Raw genomic sequence first — 23525 nt, forward strand, 5'->3', positions numbered from 1 at the left:
AATTTTTAATCCATTCAGCCTGTCTCTGTTTTAACTAGAGAGTTGAGGCCATGTAGTTTTACTGGAAGATTTTCTTCCTTTACCTTCTTCCATAGTTATTACTGTGTTTCTGTGTTTCTGTGTGTAGCATATCCTTAAGCATCTTCTGCGAGGTTAGACAAGCGGTGACAGATTGTTTCAATTTCTGTTTGTCATGGAAAGTTTTTATTTCCCCTTCATTCATAAATGAAAGCTTTGCCAGATATAGTATTCAGGGTTGACAGCTATTTTCTCTTAAGACTGGAATATATCTTTCCATTTTCTCCTAGCCTATAGGGTTTCTGATAAGACGTCAGCTGTGGGTCTGATTGGAGATCCTCTGAAAGTAATCTCGTGTTTCTCTTGTGCACATATTAGAATCTTTTCTTTATGTTTTACTGTGGAGAGTTTGACTACAATGTGTTGTGGTGAAGATCTTTTCTGGTCATGTCTATTAGGAGTTCTGTGTGCTTCTTGTACTTGGCTGTCTCTTTCTTTCTCCAAATTAGGGAAGTTTTCTGTAATTATTTCACTAAAAAGGCCATGTGATCCTTTCTCTCTTTCCATGCCTTTAGGAACTCTTAGGACCATTTGTTGGTTTTTTTGATAGTATCCTGTAGATTACCAACAGTATTTTTTAGTTGTCTAACTTCTTCTTGTGTTTGGTCTGATTTTATAATTTCCTGTGCTTGCTCTTCTAAATTGGATATTCTTTCTTCTGCTTCAACGATCCTGTTGCTATGGCTTTCCACTGCATTTTTTTTTTGTTCTATTGAATTCTTCATTTCTAAGATATCATTTTGATTTCTCTTTAAGATCTGAATTTTGTGGGGGAAATTTTCTTTCATGTCATGTATGGATTTCATTTGTTCATGCATTTGCTTCTGATTACTTCTAAGTAATCCTATGATCAATTTTTTGAATTCCATTTCTGGCATTTCTTCAATTTCATCATCTTTGCAATCTAGTATTTTGTTCTTTTGGGGGCATCATGTTGTCTTCCTTATTCTTTTTTTCTTGAATTGGCACATTTGTTATTTGCCATTTGTGGAGATATTCATTAGTTTCTTCTTTGTTTCGTTGCTTTGGCTGCTTATCTCTATTTAGATTTAATTGCTTAAACTATCCTGATGCCAGGAGAGAGACCAGGGTACATCAGGACACAGAGGCAGGGTGTAATGTCACTCTCTTTTTGTAGAAATATTTTTCCATTTATTGCATACAGGTAGGAAATGCTATTTCTTGTTTTTCTCTGAGGATAATTAACCTTTCATATCTTACACTAAGGTAATTTTAGCTATTTTGCAGAATGGAATTAAGGTATGGGAGATTTCTGAGCTGACATTTTGGACAAAACAAAGCTGTGTGGTTAGAACTTGTGGCCTCCATACAAGATGATCCCAGAAAGAACCTCGCTTATAATTAAAATTTCAAGGTAAAGACAATCATAAGGTGCTATTTTCTGTCTACTTCATTGACAAAGTAGGTATGCTACCTTGTCATTGAGAACTCAAGAAAATAGTCACAAATTGCTGATGGAAATGCCATATCTTTGATATGTTGATCTTCCCCCACATTTAGTAGGGAGAGCCTCAGATTCATGTTACCCTACCAATTAGGACTGCAGATAGCACTGTTGCTAACTCAGCACACTGGCACAGACCACCAGGTCAGGATATGCTGAGACCGTGCCCTAGAGTGAAGATACACCACCCAGGTCAGACCACACTGAGACCCTGCCCCAGAGTGAGGTGACACAGACCCCACCACCACCTTTGTGCAGCTCAGAAAGGTGAATTTTGGACCTTGATCTCTGCTGTGTTTCTAGCTTCATTGGCCACTGTTTTGTGGAAGCTTAAGTACTTTATACATACAAACAGAACATGTTTTTCTGGCGGTATGTTTTGCTAGACTGGTCTAGGATATGGAGCTCAGGGTGGGCTGGGAGTAGTTCATGTGTTTTTTTTTTTTCGTTGGTGGGTGCCAACTGGGTACTGTTTGGGATAGAATGGATTGGAACCACAGTTTACCTGAAGCTCTTTGCACTCCAGATGGAGCCAGAATTTAAATCCTCAATGGAAACCATAAAAGTACTATAAGAAATTATGCAATTCTGAAACATAAACGAAAAATTCTTAACTACACCTCATAAAATTTAGAATTCTGTTTGGCAAAACAGAGGTTCATTTCCTTAACATCTAAAGAGCTCATGATGAAAGCTCAAAAGAGAAGTGTGCAAAGCATGGTGCAAGGCAGCTCGAAGAATAGATACACCATTGGCGCAGCCTTTAAGAAGAGATGTTGACCCTCAATGGTAACAAGAAATACAAGAGCATGTTGGAGTCCGTCTTCCTCTGTCATGTGTTTGTACAGCAAGCATTCATTTGTCCATGCCTGTGTCAGGAGTGGCTGGCCACTGAAGCCTGACTGTGGGAATATGAATCCCTACAGTGGTATGGAAAGGCAGGCTGAGAACATCCTTGGTTAAAAAATGCACACACCTTGGACCCAGCAGTGTTGCCTCCAGGAGACTTTCCTATTGATTCATTTATGTATGCCAGTTATTCATTATTGTTCAGAGTAAAATGAGATCGATACAAGTCTGAATTTCCAATGGTAGGAGGTCGGTTAAATGCAGTGATTTGTTTGTTCCTTACAGTTTATACAAAGTCATCAAAAGGGTTAGGGAGCCCGTTTGTGAATCACTGAAGTAACATTAAGATATGTCACTGGGCAAAAACCAAGAGAAAATGGGTGTTTGCAACTGATTCAAGGAAAGAAGAAATAACAGCGTGTTTGTGTCTGTTTCCTGCTCACCAGCAGCCTTGGAATAAGTGGCCACACACAGTAACCTTAGTTGCCCTGGGAGCAGAGCAGGTGGGGAGCAGAACAGGAGGGAGACTGATCACAGTGCAGCTATGCTACCTATTAAGAACAAGAATGAAATATCTAGAAAGAGATCAAGTTAAAATCTTTACATACCTACAAGGCATGAGAGATTTTTTTCCACCCACAGACCCTCACTGGGAGCAGACCTAGGTGGTAGGCATGGGGCAGTGGAAAGAGCGTTGACATCAGAAGTTGGTAGAAATCATGGAATGTAATTAACGGCTGTTATATTCTGTATGTTTAGCAGAACTTGGAAGCCACTGTGGCTATACTAGAGTCCTCTGGAGGGTTAGAAAGAGAAGGGAGCAGTTAGAGGTAAGGAGCAAGAGCTTGGAGGTAGGGAGAGAAAGGGGAAGAGAAAAGAGGAGGAAGAGAGGGACTGGAGAGAGCTGCTAGAGCGTGTCTGAGGAGGGCGGGGTGGTGCTGGCCTTCTGCAGGTACAGAGTTGGAGGCCTGGTGTGATGAGGGCTCTGGTCACAGCAGCTGTGGGTCGGGGTCTGTGGGACTCTTGTGATTTATTTTTGTGATGAAACAAGAGCAAAGGCCCTTGGGAGAGAGGGTGGGCTTGAGAGCATTGCTGACAGAGCAAGGGTGTTTTTCAGGCAGTCCAAGGATGGTAGAAATTATTAGTCTTCCCTTGGCATGTCCCTAGGCAGCTGTCAGCTGGCCAGGATGAGCCCAGAGGAGGAGGAAGGCCCACCATAGCTAGAGTTGGGATGTAACCAGATGACAGAGAGGAGCATCATTCTGTGGACATATGAAGAACCACGGTCTGGGAAGAGGTGGGTTGAGGACTGTGAGAGAAGTCAGTGTGTGTAATTGCAAGGCAAGGTGAATGGTAGAATCCTACAGAACAACTCAGCCACCTAGGCTGGTGAAAGCTTTTCTCCTCTTACACTTGGGACTTCCAGCCTTCTTAGGCCTGCTGTGCTTGTGGATTCTGTCTGCAGATTGGATTTCTACCCATCTTCCTTGTCCCTTTCACTCTCACGTAGGGAGACTGAAGATCCCAGGGGGCTGTTCCCACAAATACTGCACTCCTCTGTGTTGAAAAGAAGAGGATTGTTTACAGAATTGCACAGCTACTGGCCAGCTGATCTCTTTGCTTATCCAGGACAAGGGACTCAATATCTAACTTGTGCAAGGGGTAAATGTCATTGCAGAGAATCATTTACCTAGAAACCTAGAAGAATACAAAAAATTAGAACCAGAAGCTGTTACAGATTACCTGGCCACTCACCTTCATCTACAGATGAACCTACAGGCAACACTTTCCTCCCCTTACTGGATTTGACATTATTTTCATTTACAGCCTAAAAACTCAGTGGTAATCAGTGGATGATTTCCTAATAGATGAGGACTGTCTCCTGGCATATTTCCATAAAAATTCTTTTTCTTGGATGTGTTGTTATTTCCTGTTGCATGAATCATCTCTTGCTTCATGTGCATAATACCTCCAATACTCATCCTAATAATTAGGTGAACAATGACATTTTAAGTTCCATTTAATTTTCTTATTAAGAAAGATTTAACTGATACAAAGCTTCCAAAAACATTCTGTGAAAAAGAATCAAATGCTGATGTTACTTGATAGGCGATAGTATACTTAGAAGCTTGTTTCCATCTGCACTTGGTTCTAGCAGGGAATGACATAGTAATTAATCAACTGTGGCAAAGCAAATTAACTTAAGAGCTAGAATTCTGGCAACATCACTTTAAGAAATGTTTCAAGATTTTTACATTTAATATCTTTAAATTTAAATATATTGTAACCACAATTCTATCATATGTACTATTCATCTCTTAATTTTTGTCATGGTTGATTTTTTTAAAAGATTTATTTACTTGAAAGGCAGAACAACAGAGAGGGAGGGAGAGAGATGGGGAAAGATGGAAAGATCTTCCATCCACTGGTTCACTCCCTAAATGACTACATTGGCCAAGACTGGGCTAGGCCAAAGCTAGGAGCCAGAAACTCCATCTGGATCTCCCACATGTGTGGCAGGGGTCCAAATACTTGGGCCATCTTCTGCTATTTTCCAAGGCATATTAATCGGGGGCTGGGTTGGAAGTGGAGCAGCTGGGACTCAAACCATTACCCCATTAAGGAATGCTGGTGTTGCAAGCCACTGCTTAACCTGCTGTGCCACAGTGCCAACTCATAGTTGTTGATTCTAAGAGAAAATGCTTGCTACTCTGTGAAAAACAATTGGGACATCCACTTGTATATATCACGTGTAACAGCATCAGTTTTCCAGATTTTAAATGAAAATAAGTAGATTAAAAGATTGTTAAGGATGTGGAGATGCCAGCTGCCTTTTTTTTTTTTTTTAAGATTTATTTTATTTATTGGAAAGAGTTACAGAGAGAGAGGTAGAGACAGAGAGAGAATTCTTCCATCCACTGGTTCACTCCCCAGATGGTTGCCAAGGCCAGAACTGCGCTGATCCAAAGCCAGGAGCCAGGAGCTTCTTCCAGGTCTCCCACGTGGGTGCAGGGGCCCAAGGACTTGGGCGATCTTCTACTGCTTTCCCAGGCCATAGCAGAGAGCTGGATCGGAAGAGGAGTAGCTGGGACTACAACTGGTGCCCCTATGGGATGCCGGCACTTCAGGCCAGGGCTTTAACCCACTGCACTACAGTGCTGGCCCCAACCAGCTCCCTTCTAATGGCTTTTCTAGACAGTGTATACAAATAGCCAGCAAAGAGGGAACCAGGTTGCCAAGTACACAGACCAGTATGCAGCCTGGATGACCATGTCACCTGTTTGTAACAGTGGGGATCTGAGGTCAGCCTTTGTGAACAGACTTTTGCAAAATGCTTAAATTATAATTTTCTTATAGCAAGGAATATTATGCAGTCATCAAAAGAGTATACAAATTTAAATATTGTAGCATTATTTTATCATAGTATGTTCACTTTTAAATGGTATTTATACATGTGAGGTACACAGGCACAGTCTGTATAATAATAAAGTGTGTGTGGCCTAATTGCATAAAGATGTGCGTGTGTTAGTGTGTATGATTGTGGGTGTGTACATGTTAGTACATGTAAACTAATATGTACATGGAGACAACTTCCAGAAAATGAACTTTTTCTTCTTCATACTCCTGGCTTAGTAATATTTTTACATCACCTTGTGAAACCCAAAAGTTTACATAAGAAGTAACTTAATGTGAACTTGGATAATTACAGACAGTTCCTTTTTCCTGCCTAGATATATAGCTGACTTACTTTCCTAGCAAAATGCTTGGCTTATTATGATTACTATTTATGACTATGGTTAGGCTTTATTAAACTATTTGATTTCATGTCTTCCTTGAATTGAGTTGTAGAAATGATGACCATGTAATCAGGGCAAAGAATGTCTGATTGCATTATGTAAAATATAGCAGTTTCTCATTTCCCTTTGTTTTTTACAGATAGTGACACTAAGACGCAGTCTGAAAGGCGGCTCTATACTGTGAGTCTACCCCCAGAGGGGTATTTGCCAGAGTCACACAGCTGCTTGGATTCTGAGAATATCTCCACCGAGGAGGATGTAGAAGGTAAAAAGGGGAAGAGGAAAGGTGAACAGTATACATGTAAATCATTATTTTACAGTTTTCCATCATTTTAAATTAACTTTGTCTAAATGTATAATTATAATTATAGTTATAATTATAGTTGAGCATATCTTCACATAAACAGCCATAGTATGTCTTTTTTACCTATTTTATAGCCATAGAAAATTATTATAAAAAAACTTTTTATTTATTTGAAATGCAGAAAGAGAGATATTCATCTTCTGTTTGCTGGTTTACTCCTCAAATGCCCAAAAAAAGCATGGACTGGGCCAGACTGATGCTAGAAGCTACAAACTCCATCCTGGTCTCCCACATAAGTAACAGGGACCCAAGCACTTCAGCCATCCTCTGCTGCCTTCCCAGGCACGTTAGCAAGGATCTGGGTTAGAAGCAGAATGGATGGCAGCTTAACTTGCTAGTGAGTGACAAAGCTTGCCTCACACATTAAGTTTCTACTTGAAAACTGAAATGGTTGGTTGTTTTCCTCTTTAAATTGGCTATTTGGAAGCTTCTGTGAGAATTTAGAACAATCAAATAAAAATTGTCCCTGGATGGTTTTTAGCAAGTGTAAACTAAGAAACTCTATATTATAAACTTTAGCTAATGTTAGGAAAGTATAGTTTTTGGCCAGCGCCATGACTCACTTGGCTAATCCTCTGCCTGCGGCGCCGGCTTCCCGGGTTCTAGTCCAGGTTGGGGCACTGAGTACTAGTCCCGGTTGCTCCTCTTCCAGTCCAACTCTCTGCCGTGGCCCGGGAGGGGAGTGGAAGATGGCCCAAGTGCTTGGGTCCCTGCACTTGCATGGGAGACCAGGAGGAAGCACCTGACTCCTGGCTTCGAATCGGCGCAGCGCCGGCCGTAGCGGCCATTAGGGGAGTAAACTAATGGAAGGAAGACCTGTCTGTCTCTCTCACTTGTCGCTCCCCCTCTTCGTGGAGGAACGACACAGGACCCTGTGCTGTTCTTTTGTCTGCTCGGCCCTCCCCGGGTTTGCTGCTGGTTCTTCCCGGGTTGGCTACCATCCCTTCCACCTCCGTGGAAGGGCGGTTCCCCCTGGCCACTTTCCCCACTTCCGCAGGGGAGCGGCACACCGCCGGCTCTCTCGGGGGCTGCACAGGTGTTCCCTCAGGTGTTCCCCTTAGATGTTCCTGGTGCATGTTGTCTCTCTCCTCCTTTATAGTCCTCTTCCACCAATCCCAACTCTGCTACCACACACCGAGTACGCTGCTCTCCTCCAATCAGGAGCAGGTCCTACAGTTTATTGGTTGAACTGGAGGCAGCTGTATAGAAGCTGTTTCCTCCTCTCCCAGCGCCATATTGTGGGAGAGCAGATGCATAGAATAAGTCTTAATTCCAGTAACTTAGTCTAGTCCGAGTTGCTCCCCACACTCACTGTCTATAATTCTCTCGTCTCTCTCTCTCATTGTCAACTCTGCCTGTCAAAAAATTTTAAAAAAGGAAGTATAGTTTTCTTGTGCATTGATCTTTTTGGCTTTTGAATTAAAGAAAAACAAACAAAAATAGGGCTGGTATTTAGCCTAGCCGTTAAGATGCCTGTGTGTCAAATCAGAGTACCTAGGTTCAATCTCTAGCTCTTGCTCCTGACTCCAGCTTCCTGCTAATGCAGACCCTGAGAGGTGATGATGTAAGTAATTGGATTGCTGACACCCAAACCAGAGACCTGGATTGAAGTGCTGGCTCCTGTCTTCAGCCCAGCATAGCCCAGTACAGCTCCAGCCATTATAAGCATTTGGGGAGTGAATCAGAAGATAGGATCTCTCTCTCTCTCTCCTTTCTGTCTCCCTCTCTGTCTCTCCCCCTCCCTTGCCTCTGTTTCTGTTGCTCAAATAAATAAGGTTTTTAAAAGTAAAATATAAATATAAATATATATATATTTATATATAAATATAAATATAAAATAAATATAAATAAATAAATAAAATAAATATAAAATAAATATAAAATAGGGGCTGGCGCTGTGGCGTAGCAGGTAAAGCTGCCACCTGCAGTGCCGGCATCCCATATGGGTGCTGGTTCAAGTTCCAGCTGCTCTACTTCCGATCCTCCTTTCTGCTGTGGCCTGGGAAAGCAGTAAAGGATGGCCAAGTCCTTGGGCCCCTGCACCCACGTGGGAGACCCGGAAGAGGCTCCTGGCTCTTGACTTCAGATCGGCACAGCTCTAGCCATTGTGGCCAACTGGGGAGTGAACCAGTGGACAGAAGCCCCCCACCCCTCCTCTCTCCGTGTAACTCTTTCAAATAAATAAATCTTTTTTAAAAAGTAACTGTAAAATTAAAAAAATGGAGTATTATTTTCCAGCCCTGTTAAAAATCTTTGAAATGCAATTACTAGATAGATTATTTCACTAGATAATTTACCATGTTCTTATGAAATTACTGTGGTAAATGTACTTCATGTGTACTTAATGAGTTTAATAAGAAAGTGTGTGGCCTGTTGTGGACAGTTGGCACTGGTTGCTCTGCTGCTGATGCGTGAGGGCAGACCTGTGTCAGCAGCACCTCCGAGGCTTGCTGGGAGGCCCATCCAGGTGATGCTCTAACAGGGAAAGTGGAGATAGCTTTGTCAAGTCTACAGCTGTTCTCCTGCAAAAGCTTTCTTGCAGATTGTGTGCCCTGATCCCGGAGTAGTCACTTTCCTTGTTGCCTTGGTCCTGAAGCCTCCTCCTCCCTGCAGGCAGCCAGAAAGTCTTGGCACCAGCAACTGCTCTACAATTATGGGCTGGTTAGAGCCAAGCTGACCACTCTGAAGAGAAAAGGAGAATCAAGCAATTGAGATTCATTCTAAATTTACCTAGTTGTAGCTTTCATTACAGTGTTTATTACAAGTTACATTTTTAGAAGTGGTTTTGGAATTGGGAACCTTTACTGAAAATTTCGAGGGTTCTTGCTGTATTTTTAGATAAGAATTCTAAATATCAGCTGCTTATAAATGAAACAGGTAACATGGTACAGTTTTTAGTATTTATTTAGTGAAAGAAATATACAAGAAAGTGGGAGCTTTATTTTGGGGAGAAAAATGTCTAGAAACTAAGTTGAGTCCATACCAGGCAGAGAGCAGGCTGGGAGCCACGTGGAGCAAGGGTGCAGTTAGGTTCGGCCAGCGGTAGCATAGTACAGGCAGGAAAGAAGGCAGCATACCTAGAGGTGGGAAGTGGGGGACAACAAGGGAGGGGGCTCAGGCACACCAGGTCTTTCATTTACTTCCAAAGGGGAGTGGTTACATAGTCTGATTGGCAGGTAGGCTACAGGTGAGGTCAGGTAGGGGTGTGAGATCACAAAAGGGGGCAGGGCAAAGGTGTGATCTCCAGCTCAGAAATATAATCAGTTTAATTCTATCTGCCTGCCTATATCAGTTTCTTAGGCAAAAATCTTCCTGTTGGTCCATGTGCTTCTCTGTTGCCCAGTTCCTGGGAGTAGTCAGTGTGGGCAGGTCTTTTTCAGAGGCTGCCATGGGAGTTACAGGAATAGGTGAGCCAAGAGCATAAGGAAACACTCAGTCCGTTGTTACTCCAAGATCTGTGTGGTACTGACCCATTTCTGATGTCCCTTACTTCCTGGAGAGCCCTTCACAGGCCATAGGGGTGACTTGCCCTACCTTCCCAGTGTGTACTTCTGGTTCACCTTAATAAGTCAGTGTGAACTGAAAATGCTGACGAGTTTTTCAGAACAGCATTATGAACAACTTATCCATCAAATCCTGGGTGGGAAGTTGGTCTTTTAACTTTCAGCTCTTACCATTCACCTCCAAATGGTTCTGTTATGGGTGAACCGGTGGTGGAGAAAATATTATTACCTCGGTTCTTTGTCTCACATGGAAGAAGAATTTCTAAGCAGACAAGCAGAGAGATTTAAAAGCAAAATTTATTAGAGTCAGAGACCTCTAGCCAGAGCAGCATGGAAGGGCCCCCAAGAGAGGAAAAAAACCAAAGAGGCCAGTGGTACTGGAGTATTTAGGCACAATTTTTGGGGAAAAAAAAAACTTAACATTCAGTTACAAGGCCGGGACAAGACCCATGAAAAGACCTGATTCACAGTGTTTTACCCTCTGGCTTGCTCATGATAAAACAAAAGCACTATCAGAAGGGTGGGACACCTAACTTGCTTTATAGTAAACTGGGAGCTCAGAAGGAATCCTCACTCCCTTGCTGTTCTCATGATAAAAGTGGAAGCTTTCAAGGAGTGGGCAGGCTGGAACTTTTGACCTTGATAAAGATCTTGCACCCTCAGTTTCCACTGGGACCTCCCTGACTGCATTAACCCATCTGACTCCTCTCAGTTCCACTGGATGTTTTACAATGTATAGATTTAAATATATTCTTTCTCATTGTAAACCCATGAGGTGGCTCGTTTGAGGGCATTTTAAAGGGTTGAGTTGGAGAAAAGGTACTAGTGTCCACTGCTTCCTTGTGTTGCTCACATCTGTTTTCCAACATGATATTCAGCAAGAGCCCTGTGCCTGAGCCCCTGTGAGGCTAGGGTGCCTTCCTGGGAATCTGAGAGAAGGAGTCTGCCACAAGAAGAGGCAGGGTCCAGGATATCCTCACTTTTTCTTTTCTTCTTTTTATTTTAAAGATTTATTTATTTATTTGAAAGGCAGAGTTAGAGAGATTGATCTTCCATCTACTGGTTCATCCTGCAGATGGCCGCAACGGCTAGTTCTGGGCCAGGTTCCTCATTTTTTCTGACTGCACCCCAGGGTCCTGTGAAAGCAGGCAGAGAGACATCAAAGGGATGAGAAGGAAGAGTTTTTAATCTGTACTTTTCAGTTTTAAGCAAAGGGAATTTGAGAGCTGAAGCTGGAACACAAGAAAAGGTCAGATTGTTACTGTTTTCAGGGAAGCACTTCCAGTCTCTGACTTTCATCTTGAATACCCAGAACTAAGGAATAAGTGCATTGGTAACTTCTAGGAAGCTGCAGGAGACAATGATTGGTTCCTTTTTCTACTTGTACATCTCTGTGCCAGCCCCAGCACCAGTTGCTCCCCAGCTTTTACTTTGGAACTCACACAGCCCTGTTCTGCAGGTGCCACAGGCCAGTCTCCACAGTCCTCATCACCCAGGATGGATGGCAGAGCTGGTATTTACAATCAAGTCTGGACTCCTTCTGGTGCTCCTGGGCCCAGAGGCCCAGCTGCTCTCCTCCAGGAAGTGCCGTCCTGAGTTTCCTCAGTCCAGGACCGCTTCCTTGGTTTCATCACTGAGTACCTGACCCAGTACGTTGTGAAAGACAGAACTCTAGGGCTTATTAAGAGTGTCAGTTTGCTGTTCAGGGCCTGTGTATCTGTGATGAAGTGATGACAGAGACCTAGGTGTCAGTCACTTTTCTGCTTCCATCCTGTCTTTGTCTCAGTCCTTGAGAATCATTGAATATAACAAAAACAGCACCTAAATTATTCTAAGCTTACAGTTTGTTAGGAGTGGGTAGCAGGGAGCTGTGGGATGAGGAAGTACTATTGTCAAGCCTAAATCTCAATGCTAAATGCACCTGTTGGATTTTGTTCTAGGCTCTGCCCCTCCTGGGTTGGTGGGTTAGACTGCTTGCAGCCAGACGTAAATAGGGACTTGTGCTCTCCCTTCTACAGGGCGTGCTCCTCTCCTCTTACTGTCATGTGTGGTGTGTGCTGCTTTCACTAGGCCAGTAAACCTTTGGCCTGATACAGATAGAACAACCCACTCTAGAGTATGACAGAAGAAAGCGTTCTTTTTGGCAGTTTTTCTGGGGAAAATGCTCGACAACCTTATTTAGCATGTTAAGTCATTTATCTGGCAGGAACACTGTTTTGCTCACTGTCTTGGCACATCCATAGGAATGCTGTTCTGTGTAATGTTACGTAATCTATTACAGTGATACTGTAAGACCTAAGATTCTCTGGTGTGACTTAAATAATAAGGAATGTCTGATCTTGTCATCAGTCAAACGCCAATCTCCTAGCATATGACAGCCACACTGGGATTCTGGGGCTCCAGGTCACTACAGTGAAAGTTCACACCCCTTCCATGGATTCCAACAGCTTTTCCCTGGGAAGCTAGATAAGAAACAAGTTGAGTTACTTAATTTTTAGAAGAAAATATCCACTGTGTCTCCAACATGCCTCTTTTCCCAGGTTTTTAAATGGTACAGTGGCTGGGGTGGTGATAAGGCATGGAGGGACTCCCAGTATTTAAGAGTATGGTTCAGGGTCCGGCACTGTGGCATAGTAGGCTAAGCCTCTGTCTGTGGTGCCAGCATCCCATATGGGTGCCGGTTCATGCCCTGGCTGCTCCTCTTCTGATCCATGGTCTGCAAAGGCAGTGGAAGATTGCCCAAGTGTTTGGGCCCCTGCATGTGGGAGACCCAGAGGAAGCTTCTGGCTCCTGGCTTCGCATTGGCCCAGCTCTGACTGTTGCAGCCATTTGGGGAGTGAACCAACAGATGGGAGACCTCCCCTTCCCTCTCCCTCTCCCTCTTCCTTCTCCCCCTCCCTCTCTGTAACTCTACCTTTCAAATAAATAATGTGGTTCAAAGAATTCACTAACTATTCAGTCCACTGGGTTTTGAAAATGTTCACTTCATACCAAGTCAGATCATAGGAAAGCTACATACCTAGTTTATATTATTTCTTATGAGATAAGAGAGATATACTCAAGTTACTCACAGATATCTTTTTTGTTTTTATGAACTAGCACACTGCTTTCTATCAGGTAAGAGATATACTTATTACTTACTGATACCCTTTTTGTTCCTGTGAATTGGTGCAAGATACATTATTCACTGATGATTTTTTTTTATTTCTGTGAACTAGTACACTGCTTTTTATCAGATAAGAGAGATGCTCATATTACTCACTGATATCCTTTTTGTTCCTATGAACTGATACACTGCTTCCTATCAGATAGGAGGTATATTCAGATTATTCATTGGTAATTCCATTGGCTTTGGCTGCCAGGGAACTCAACTTTTAGTCTTTTGTGGTTTTTATTCTTTGTTCTTTCCTTGATCACTCTTGATAGTTAACTTTCCCCAGGTCTTAATTGCTTGATTCATTCTTTTTAGATTCAATCCTTAAAACACAAGGGTTTTCTGGCTGCATCCTTTTTTGGAAGTATGCAGAGTAATCAGGGCTTGACACTGATTCTCTTGATTAGATGCCTTTTTCTGTGTTTGTGTTTGGCAGTGTAATATGAAGATGGCAAATAGGACCCTTTTTAGGAACTCTTTCTGGTCAGGGCATTTCACATGTAAGCAACAGGGCTTGGAGAGTACAACACAGGAAACTGGGAACTCAGTCTGTGAGTGTTGAAGGAGGCAAAGCAAAGGCATGGGATCTAGTTGCAAATGGGAGCAGGACTGCTTAGGGACTAACAAGACAGAGGTGTTAAGAAAACATGCTATGTTCAGGAGCGGCAGATAAAGTGTGGTCAGCATGGCTTGGGCTGAGAAGATGAAAGAGCAGGTGGTAAATGATTTTGTACCAATGGTTCAAGGCTTTGGATGGAAATGCCTGGTTTGGTCCCATAACCACGTGGAGCCAGGCCCCACTGTGAGTCCCTGGAGAGTCAAGACCAGGTTTGTGTCCAGATGTGATCATTCTGGGGCAGAGCAAAAGAGAGAGATGCCTGGAGCCTGTGAAAGGTAGAGGGAATAAAGGCCTGCCTGAAGAGGCTTCCAAGGTGGAACCCACGAGACACGTTGATGTTTCATCAGCTAAGTTGAAGGGAGAGATTTCTCCCTTCTCCTTGGTGGCAGCAGCAGCTGAGGGAGGGTAAAAGAAGGACTGCAGTGTTGAGTGCTTTCCCTGAGGTGAGAGTTGAAGGTGTTAGACAGAGCTTGCCTCAGGTGAGCCTCAGTGCCTGTGCCTACCATGGCCACAGACCATGTTCTTGGGCCTCTGCACAGAGACCCTACATTTACAAATTTACACAGAAATGGGGATTCAATGTTGATGAACTCAAAAATAGGCATCTCTAGGAAAGAGAATCCTTCCTTTTCTGTGTACTTTGATCTTTGGTGGTCTTTTTTCAAAAACAAAAGTGTTTTGTTTTTCTTGGCCACAAAAATGCTTATCATTAAAAAGTCAGACATCATAGCAGACATACGGAAGTGAAACTGCTGCAGGCCACCAATGAGAGGCACGTTAGGAAACAGCTGCTAAAGTCTATCTGGGCATGCTGTGTGTGTATATGCAACTTTATGTCCTTTTTGCCATATTTTATATACTGTATTATAAACTATTTTTGCTCTTAATATGTTATAGGAGATTTTCTCCTATTCACCGTATATAGATAACCTATCTCATATTTTCCTGTAAGAAAATTGCCCATCAGGGAAATTGGGTCTAATATCTGTAACTGACGGTTTTGACTATGAGGTAATTTCTAAGTTTCTTCATGGCAAGGCCAGTGTGAACAAGTTGCAAAACAGAGGAACAAAACAGGGAATGATACTTGCCCATTACATGGTAGATACATTAATTTCCTTAAAATTCAGTATGCTATTATGACTCAATGAGGAAAGACATCCCTCTAGTAGAATGAGCCAAGCAGAAATGACAACTCCTGATAGAACCAATAAGACTAGATATAATAATATAATATAATATAATATAATATAATATAATAATAAGCATCCTTTTATAGTTCCTTATCTTTGACTGTTGTGCCTGAAATATTTGACCCATCTTAAATATATTTTATTAGGAAGCACAATAAGCCGGCACCGTGGCTCACTAGGCTAATCCTCCGCCTTGCGGCGCCGGCACACCAAATTCTAGTCCCGGTCGGGGTGCCAGATTCTGTCCCGGTTGCCCCTCTTCCAGGCCAGCTCTCTGCTGTGGCCCGGGAGTGCAGTGGAGGATGGCCCAAGTGCTTGGGCCCTGCACCCCATGGGAGACCAGGAGAAGCACCTGGCTCCTGCCTGCAGATCAGCATGGTGTGCCGGCCGCGGTGGCCATTGGAGGGTGAACCAACGGCATAAAGGAAGACCTTTCTGTGTGTCTCTCTCTCACTATCCACTCTGCCTATCCAAAAAAAAAAAAAAAAAAAAAAAAAGTTAGCACAATATGTAGGTCCTTCTTTTTGTTAAATACATTTTTAAACAACACCTTTAAGTGAATTGTTAATCTTCCTCTATGAGTTAAAAGCATTTTTCAGTACATCAGTTCACATGTGTTCTCCCATCTCTCCTTGTTAGTCCTTCTAGACTAGCATTTTTCGCCAGCTGCACTCCCATGCTTGGGACTGGATGCTTCTTTCCCACACAGTTCTGTCTTATTTGTGCAGCCCATTTGTTGATGACAATGTCACATCCCAGGTAATGATTAAACCACATAATACCTTGGCTGATTTGCACTCTCCTCAGGGTCCTGGCTGGTGCCACAGACAGACCAATGCAGAGAGGAGTCTGCCCTGAAAGTCTCAGGACTCCTCGAAGGAACCCTGCCTGCCTATGGCCTAGGAGTCTGAAGACGTCCCTGTTGTCTTGTATTTCTTAAGAGCTCTGTCATTTTCAGTCATTGCCATATTTACCAATCTGTAAATTAATAGATTGTTGAAGCCTTAATTAACTATTATATTTCTTTGTGACATTTTCTAGTGTTGGTCTTTATGTCACAGTAGCACCTACTCTTTTCACTATAATAATGTGTTTTATGAACTTTTTTGTGAACATCACAGTTTGACAGGGGCTGACAGTCCTATTGCCTAGTTTCCAGGTTATAGTCTCCATCACAACAAAGCACTCCTGGTTTGTCCATACACCCCGGGCCCATCACCTCCGGAGGGGCTCCAGTTCTTCCTATTTTGATGAACACTTGGGCAGAAGCCTTTGAGACCTCAGCCCTCTCTCCTCTGGAGGACGGTGACTCCATGATGGTCTCTCCAACAATGATGCACCCTGTCGAGGTGCCAGACTCATTCAGTGCCACACCAACCCATGCCTATGCCCAAGATGAGGGGTGTGTGGGACGGGCTGAGGCTCACTCCTTGTCTTGTCTCCTTCCAGATGTCCAAGCCCTGTGGCTCTGGCCTTGGCATGGTCTCAGGGCAACAAGAGTCAGAACCTCCTTCTCAGCACTTGCTATCTCTGACTTAGCCCTGACCCTTCAGGCTTGTGTTGCCACCTGGGTGACAGTGCTGTTTGGGAAAACCAGGAATCCCATGAGTGTCCCCTCACCAGTTTATTCTACTGGGAAGACTAACACGAGGAACCCAGTCAGACTCCCTGCAGAAACCATTCCACATTGGGACCCCTCACTACCTCCAGGTGATCTGTCACCTTCCCTGCCCTCCCTGGGTTTTCAAATGCCTCCTTCCATTCCATTTCATGAATCATTTTGCTGCAAGGATATTTAAAGCCCAAGTAATTTAAGTAATAGCCTATGCCAGTAACTACTTACATCTCTTCATGACGTTTTCGGAACTCACCTCCCTGTGTTTGACAGGGCACCTGCGCTGCTGCTGCTGCTGGTTGTTATAGATGCAATGATTGCAACAGTGATGGTCCTTGCTTTCTGTCTGCTCACAGTGTTTGCGTTTCCCAGTGCAGCATCTCAGCAAGTGAGCAATGCCCTGGAAGTTACTTCTGGATACTTCTTCCACATACCCAACCAGTCATTTTCAGGGTCGCTTCCCCATTTCTCCTCCCTGGGACCATCCCCCGGGTCTCATGTGAACCGTGTAGTTTCCCTGGTAATTAGATTCTGACCGTGAGTACATCTCCATGTTCCTGTGCAAGCTGGTGTGTAGTCTGCCCTGTCTGCATGCTCCCTTAACTGGCTCCTCACTCAGGGGTTCTGGCCATCTCCCTCCCCAGCAGTGTTCTCACTCATGGTAGTGCTGGGCCCAGCAGGTGTCCCCTGGCGCTGTTGTAACAGAGAGGTCCAACCTCCAGGAGGTTTGACCATTAGCAGAGCAGGCACGGTGGACCCAGCTGGGACAAAGGCAGAAGGAAAGGAGTTGAGGGATCCTGAGGGTGTCTAAGACACTGAGACAAGAATACGCTTTACACAGCTGTCTGGATGCACAGCCCATCTGTTGCCCTCCTGCTGTGTGGGGGGCTCACTCCTACCTCTTCTCTCCCTCCAAATTTCTGTGATTGCAGTTCCTATAAACTCATTATGAACCCCCAGAATCCTGCCTGTCATTCACAGTTACCCCTAAATCGACCCTCCGGCACTAGCCCTGCACTGCCCTGTAAAGGCTTATGGCGTCTCCTCCATTCATCAAGGTGACTTCAGTGGAGTAGTTTGCCTTTCTAACCTGTTGCACCAGAGTGTCCTTGACCCCCTTTTTCTGGTCAACCAGGCAGAGCCCACTTCCTAATCCTGCTGTTCTTGCTGCCTCCTCAGGCCTCTACTTGGGCATCTAGCTGTTAGCAAGCCTCTTAAAAAAAAAAAAAAAGTTTTTATTTAATGAATGCAAATTTCTTAGGTACAACTTTAGGAACATAGTGGTTCTTCCCCCCCAAACCCACCCTCCCACCCCCACTCCCATCCCACCTCCTACTCCCTCTCCCATCCCATCCCATTCTTCATTAAGATTTACTTTTAATTAACTTTGTATACAGAAGACTAACTCTATACTAATTAAAGATTTCAACAGTTTGCACCCCCCACACACACAATGTATAAAGTACAGTTTGAGAACAAGTTTTGCAGTTAATTCTCATAGTACAACTCATTAAGGACTGAGGTCCTACATGGGGCGTAAGTACACAGTGACTTCTGTTGTTAATTAATAATTATCACTCTTATTTATGATGTTAGTGATCACCCAAGGCTCTTGCTATTAGCTGCCAAAGCTATGGAAGTCTTTTGTGACCACAGACTATGTCAGTATTTAGATAAGACCATAAGCAAAGTGGAAGTTCTCTCCTCCCTTCAGAGAAAAGCACATCCTTCTTTGATGGCCCCTTCTTTCCATGGAAGTCTCACTCTCAGATCTTTCATGTAGGATATTTTTTTGCCACAGTGTCTTGGCTTTCCATGTCTGGAATGCTCTCATAGGCTTTTCAGCCACATCTGAACACTTACTTAAGAGCTGATTCTGAGGTCAGAATGTTACTTAAAGTGATTGTCTATGAGTCTGCTGTGTGAACTACTTCCCATGTTGGACATTCCCTCCTTTTTAACTCTATTATTATTACTAGGCACTTGATGCTATTTATATGATCTCTTTAACACTTAATCCTATCTATATGTTCACTTTAACACTTAATATGATCACTTTAACACTTCAGATGGCATTTTTACCACCCATCTTAATGGGATTTGGAGTCCCATGACAAATTTTTAAACTGTACCCATAGAAGTAATTCCATAGGGCTATATGCAGAACTATGCAGCTTTACAGTTACAAACTTTCTCCTCCCTCTCTTATTCCCCCTCTTATTTTTTACTGAGATCTATTTTCAAATTACTTTATATGCATATGATTAACTCTGTTAGGTAAAGAGTTCAACATATAGTATGAAGAAGAGAAAAAAATAAAAAATTAAAAAACTGTTTCCCAGCAGTCAAAACGAGGGCTGTTCAAGTCATTGTGCAACCCTCTTCCTGTGGAAATCTCAACTTTACAGTGTCACTAACTGACCCTTGTTATCTAGCCTCTCTGTAAACAAAGAATGCCTCCTCCCCTGGCCACATACTTTGTGTAACCTTTTATAATTTTTTTTTTTTTGACAGGTCGAGTTATATTCAGTGAGAGAGAGAAACAGAGAGAAAGGTCTTCCTTCCGTTGGTTCACCTCCCAAATGGCCACTACGGCCAGCACTGCGCCAATCCAAAGCCAGGAGCCAGGTGCTTCTTCCTGGTCTCCCGTGCAGGTGCAGGGGCCCAACCACTTGGCCCATCCTCCACTGCCCTCCCGGGCCACAGCAGAGCTGGACTGGAAGAGGAGCAAACGGGACTAGAACCTGGCGCCCATATGGGATGCTGCCGCCACAGGTGGAAGATTAACCTAGTGAGCCACAGCACCGGCCCCAGCCTTTCATAAGTTCTTCAGGTCATCGTTTCCTCCTCTACCTAATGAGGGTGATAGTCCTGGACTAACAAACATGCATATGACTTGTGCCGCTGAAGCGTGTCTGCTGCAAACTTGTATGACTACAAGCTGGCCCAGTGCCAGCTAGAGCCAAGTCTTTAGTCAGGTTTTGGTGAACTTAGCTGAGTGATTAGTTATCCAAATAATCTATAAGGCAGCTGTCAGGACACCACTGAAGTTCCTAACCACAAGGGGGTCTGACAGCATTGACTTGGTTTTTGTGCTGAAAGCAAATCATTTGTGTGAAAAATGGTTATGGCTTTTGTTCTAGCAGCAAACACCAACTGAAGTCCGTGGCCTCTGGAAGCCTGACCTGAAAGCATGGTTCCAAGGTTCATTCTGTGTGAGCTGCACTCCATTCTTTGAGGGTATTTGGACAGAGGAGGACTTAGTTCGAAGGCGTGTAGTTTTTAGATCTATGGATACTGTTTAGCATTTTGCCTCTGCTGAAGAAAATTCTGATCTCTGATTTTCTGATCCCTTCAAGAGTGACCCCTGTGATGGACAGGTAAGCATCCCTGCTCCTTGACTAATAGGAATGCAGGTTTTCACCAGATGTAGCCAGCCCATGTGTGTCAGGGCCATCACCCTGCACATCACACTTGTTCAGGGTGTGGCAAGCTTAGAGTTAGCAGTTTTTTGTTCTTGCTTTGCTGATTTATGGAAAAGAGATTTAAAACCTTTAATTATGGCAAAGATTATCCATTCTGTCCATTTAGGTGAGGGTAGTCATGAGGATTTCTCACCATGTACTCAAGATGGCCCCATTTAGACCATTCGCCTCTGCATCTATCAATGTCTAAATAAAAGACTTGACATGGGCACAAATTCCTGCATCTTGGGCTACCTAAGAAGGCCTGTGTTTGTTTTCAAAAGACTGGACCTTGTTTTGTGTGGTTGTGTTTTATGTTATTGAGTACCTGGATTCTTCTCTATCTCAGTGAACTGACTGGCATAAAAATTAGATATTTGTTTGATTAGATACTAAGTGGATACAGAATGTCAGAATTAATTTTGAAGTAATTCATCAGTGATATCTACAAGGACTGTTAGTCTGCCTAGGCAGGAATGGAGGAGAAAGGGAGAAAAGAAATAGGGTAGCACATTTGTTCTGATTGCCATTTATTTTCTTAAAACATAGTCACTTAATTTCCAAACCATTGTTGGCGCATATTCACAGGAAATATGGATTACAGGAATATCTAGATCTTGGTAAACTGTTATACTACTTTTGGCTTTGGTGAATGTGTTACAATAATAGAGTGATTTATGAGTACTTCTATTAAATATTGATTAGTAGTCAACCAATAGAAGTTCTCGAGAGAGACAACTGAGAAGAATGGGTAGGAGATTATTTGAGAAATCGTATGTGAGCTTCCTGAAGCTGAAGGGACCAGTGCAGTGTCTACTTAATAGTGAAGACAGATCAGGAATCAGAACAGCAGGCCTGGGAAGAAGATGCTAAGATGTCTACAGAAGAAAACAGGTGTTCTGACCAAAGAGTGAGAATGAAGCTGGAGGCACTGGAGGCACAGCCTCTCTGAAATACCATCCAGTCCTATGACCCACGTGAGTTTTGGGTGAGTTTTCCTCTCACAGTCATGAACCTGGTCAAGAGAGAACATTCTTAGAATACTGCCTCATTTCAAAGCCTTCCACACGCGCAGCCTCAGTTGATCTTGTGACTGTGGGGCTTGTCTGTGCAATAACTCAGTAATTCGAGTAAATAGAAAGATGGTAAGCAAAAATATACCTTCTGTGATGGCTGAAGCAGAAGGCAGTAGAATCTAGGGTTTCCATCTTAGTTAAATAATCTGCCTGGTTCCTGACCCCTTTTGCTCATATTTGTCTTATCTGTACAAGGGAAGATTTTAAGATTCAGTGAATTTAAATTTCTTTGAGCTACTTATTCTATAAGGGTAATACTGGGGAAGAAGACTAATTAAAGTAGTTTAATTAAGGAGTATCATTGATCCCTCCCTCTTCAGGCAGATAATCAGCGATGAGAAAACTGGTGGGTCACAACCCGCAGAGCAGGGAGGTGTGTGGCTAGCACTGAGTAACAGAAACATGCTGATAAACAGAGGGCACATTCAGCACAGGGTGTGTTCCCAGGTGGATGAGATTAAGTGAGAAAGAATCGGAAGAACAAGATCCAGGAATCAGACAAGCACAGGAGCGAAGATCTGAGACAGATGAACACGACAGGAGCAGGAGGAGGCAGAGGCACAGGGCAGGGCAAACCTGGAGCCCAGGCCTCCATCTTACACACCAGAATAAAGTCCAGACACACAGCTGTCCCTCCTCCCTCGTATCTCTACTCCTGGCGTGTACAAGGTGCAGGAACTCTCACTGAGCCATAGCCGTCCCTGCGCAGCCACATTCCAGAGGCTTTGGGGTGAGCTTTGGGGAAGGGGAAGATGCAGGCTCGATTCTGCGGGAATAGCATCTGACCTAACACTGGTCGGTCCCGAGTCCAGGAGTGCATCTGAGCCTGTCACACTTTTCTTTGACCACTCGTACTGAGCCTATCCCAAGGACTTAGGTTTGGTGAAACAACAGAACTTGGGTCATTGAATGTGTAGGCCTTCCAATTTTCTTGTATGTATACAGATATAAATTTAGTTACTGGTTACATGTGGTTTCACATGGAATTTGTATAACTTTTTTAGGACTATCTGAGTCTTATAAATTGCCCATGAAATCAGGATAAAAATATAAATTATTCATGAAATGAGGATGAAAATTTTAATTTGGTTTTTTTTTTTTTTTTTTGTTTTTTTTGTTTGTTTGTTTTTTTGACAGGCAGAGTGGACAGTGAGAGAGAGAGACAGAGAAAGGTCTTCCTTTTTGCCGTTGGTTCACCCTCCAATAGCTGCTGCGGCCGGCGCACCGCGCTGATCCGATGGCAGGAGCCAGGTGCTTCTCCTGGTCTCCCATGGGGTGCAGGGCCCAAGCACTTGGGCCATTCTGCACTGCACTCCCAGGCCATAGCAGAGAGCTGGCCTGGAAGAGGGGCAACCGGGACAGAATCCAGCGCCCCTACCGGGTCTAGAACCCGGTGTGCTGGCGCCGCTAGGCAGAGGATTAGCCTTTTGAGCCGTGGCGCCGGCCTAATTTGGTTATTTTCATCAACTTAAACACAGTATAAAAATAAGTCAGAGTACAAGGGTTTTCATAAGACCCTGTGCCAGGCCCTACAACCATGAAGTAACTTAAGAGTTGTGAGTTTTGAGTGTGAATTCTGTTGACTTCTCATGTCCAGGGCATTTCTTCATCTTAGGATAGTCAGGGCTTAACAACAAAAAGGACGTTTTCTTAAAAGTGGTTGTGTGAAGTAGCAGTCAGCCATGAGTGGGTAAATCTCTTGTGCATCCCAATGGCTGACCTCACAGAAGTGCCCCTGCACCCCACTTCTACCAGATGGCTCTCCTCTCCTATCTTGTCATCCTGAAGGTGCCCCTGGCTTCCTGGTCAGAGTCATCTTGGGGCTCACCGTGTTGGATTGGTTTCGGGAACCCACTGGCAACTTGAAATAATTCATTGATGGCTCAGGAATTCCCAGTTAGAGAAAGTCAAGGAGACCAGTTTTCCTACCTGAAATCACCCTAATCCATGTGGCTGAGAAAAAGAAGCCTTGAATAAGAGAGTACCTTTATGGTGATGTAAATACAAAGGAGAAATCTGATGATCAGCAGATTTAAATGGACCACATTTAGCATCTCCTTTGGGCTCCAAAAGTCACTTGGCTCACTGACTTGTGGGGAAGATCAGCAGCTTTTGTGTTCAACTTTCAGAATGCACTGTCGTCATTTCTGTTGGATCTGGAATAAGAGCCATTTGTTGGAGATACAGAAATGGCTTTCGTACCAGGCTTACTCATGGGGAGTATGTAGGTTAAGGAGTGCTGAACAGATTCTGTCACTAAGTGTTACCAATGATGCGGACCAGGTGCTAGCTCACAAAGGATGGAGGAGCTAACTTTGTGGAATTGGGGGAGTCATTTAAAGGACCTC

General features: G+C 43.6%; 1 protein-coding gene across 15 annotated transcripts in view; it reads left to right on the forward strand.

The window, feature by feature from the left end:
- The window catches only part of ERICH1 (glutamate rich 1), a 92898-nt gene that overhangs the window by 38305 nt on the left and 31068 nt on the right, over positions 1-23525 (forward strand). For 9 of the 15 annotated variants that reach the window (XR_011378084.1, XR_011378083.1, XR_011378080.1 and 6 more), the window contains one exon: positions 6329-6454. Coding sequence is in view for 9 of the 15 variants with exons in the window: in XM_051839254.2 (XP_051695214.2) it covers positions 6329-6454 (126 nt within the window). In the remaining 6 variants the exon portion in view is untranslated. Of the gene's footprint in view, positions 1-6328; positions 6476-23525 lie in introns of all 15 variants that reach the window. The other 6 variants (XR_011378082.1, XR_011378081.1, XM_051839253.2 and 3 more) reach the window with 1 other exon arrangement.

This window comes from Oryctolagus cuniculus, chromosome 8, assembly GCF_964237555.1.
Source record: "Oryctolagus cuniculus chromosome 8, mOryCun1.1, whole genome shotgun sequence".
NCBI classification, from domain to species: domain Eukaryota; kingdom Metazoa; phylum Chordata; class Mammalia; order Lagomorpha; family Leporidae; genus Oryctolagus; species Oryctolagus cuniculus.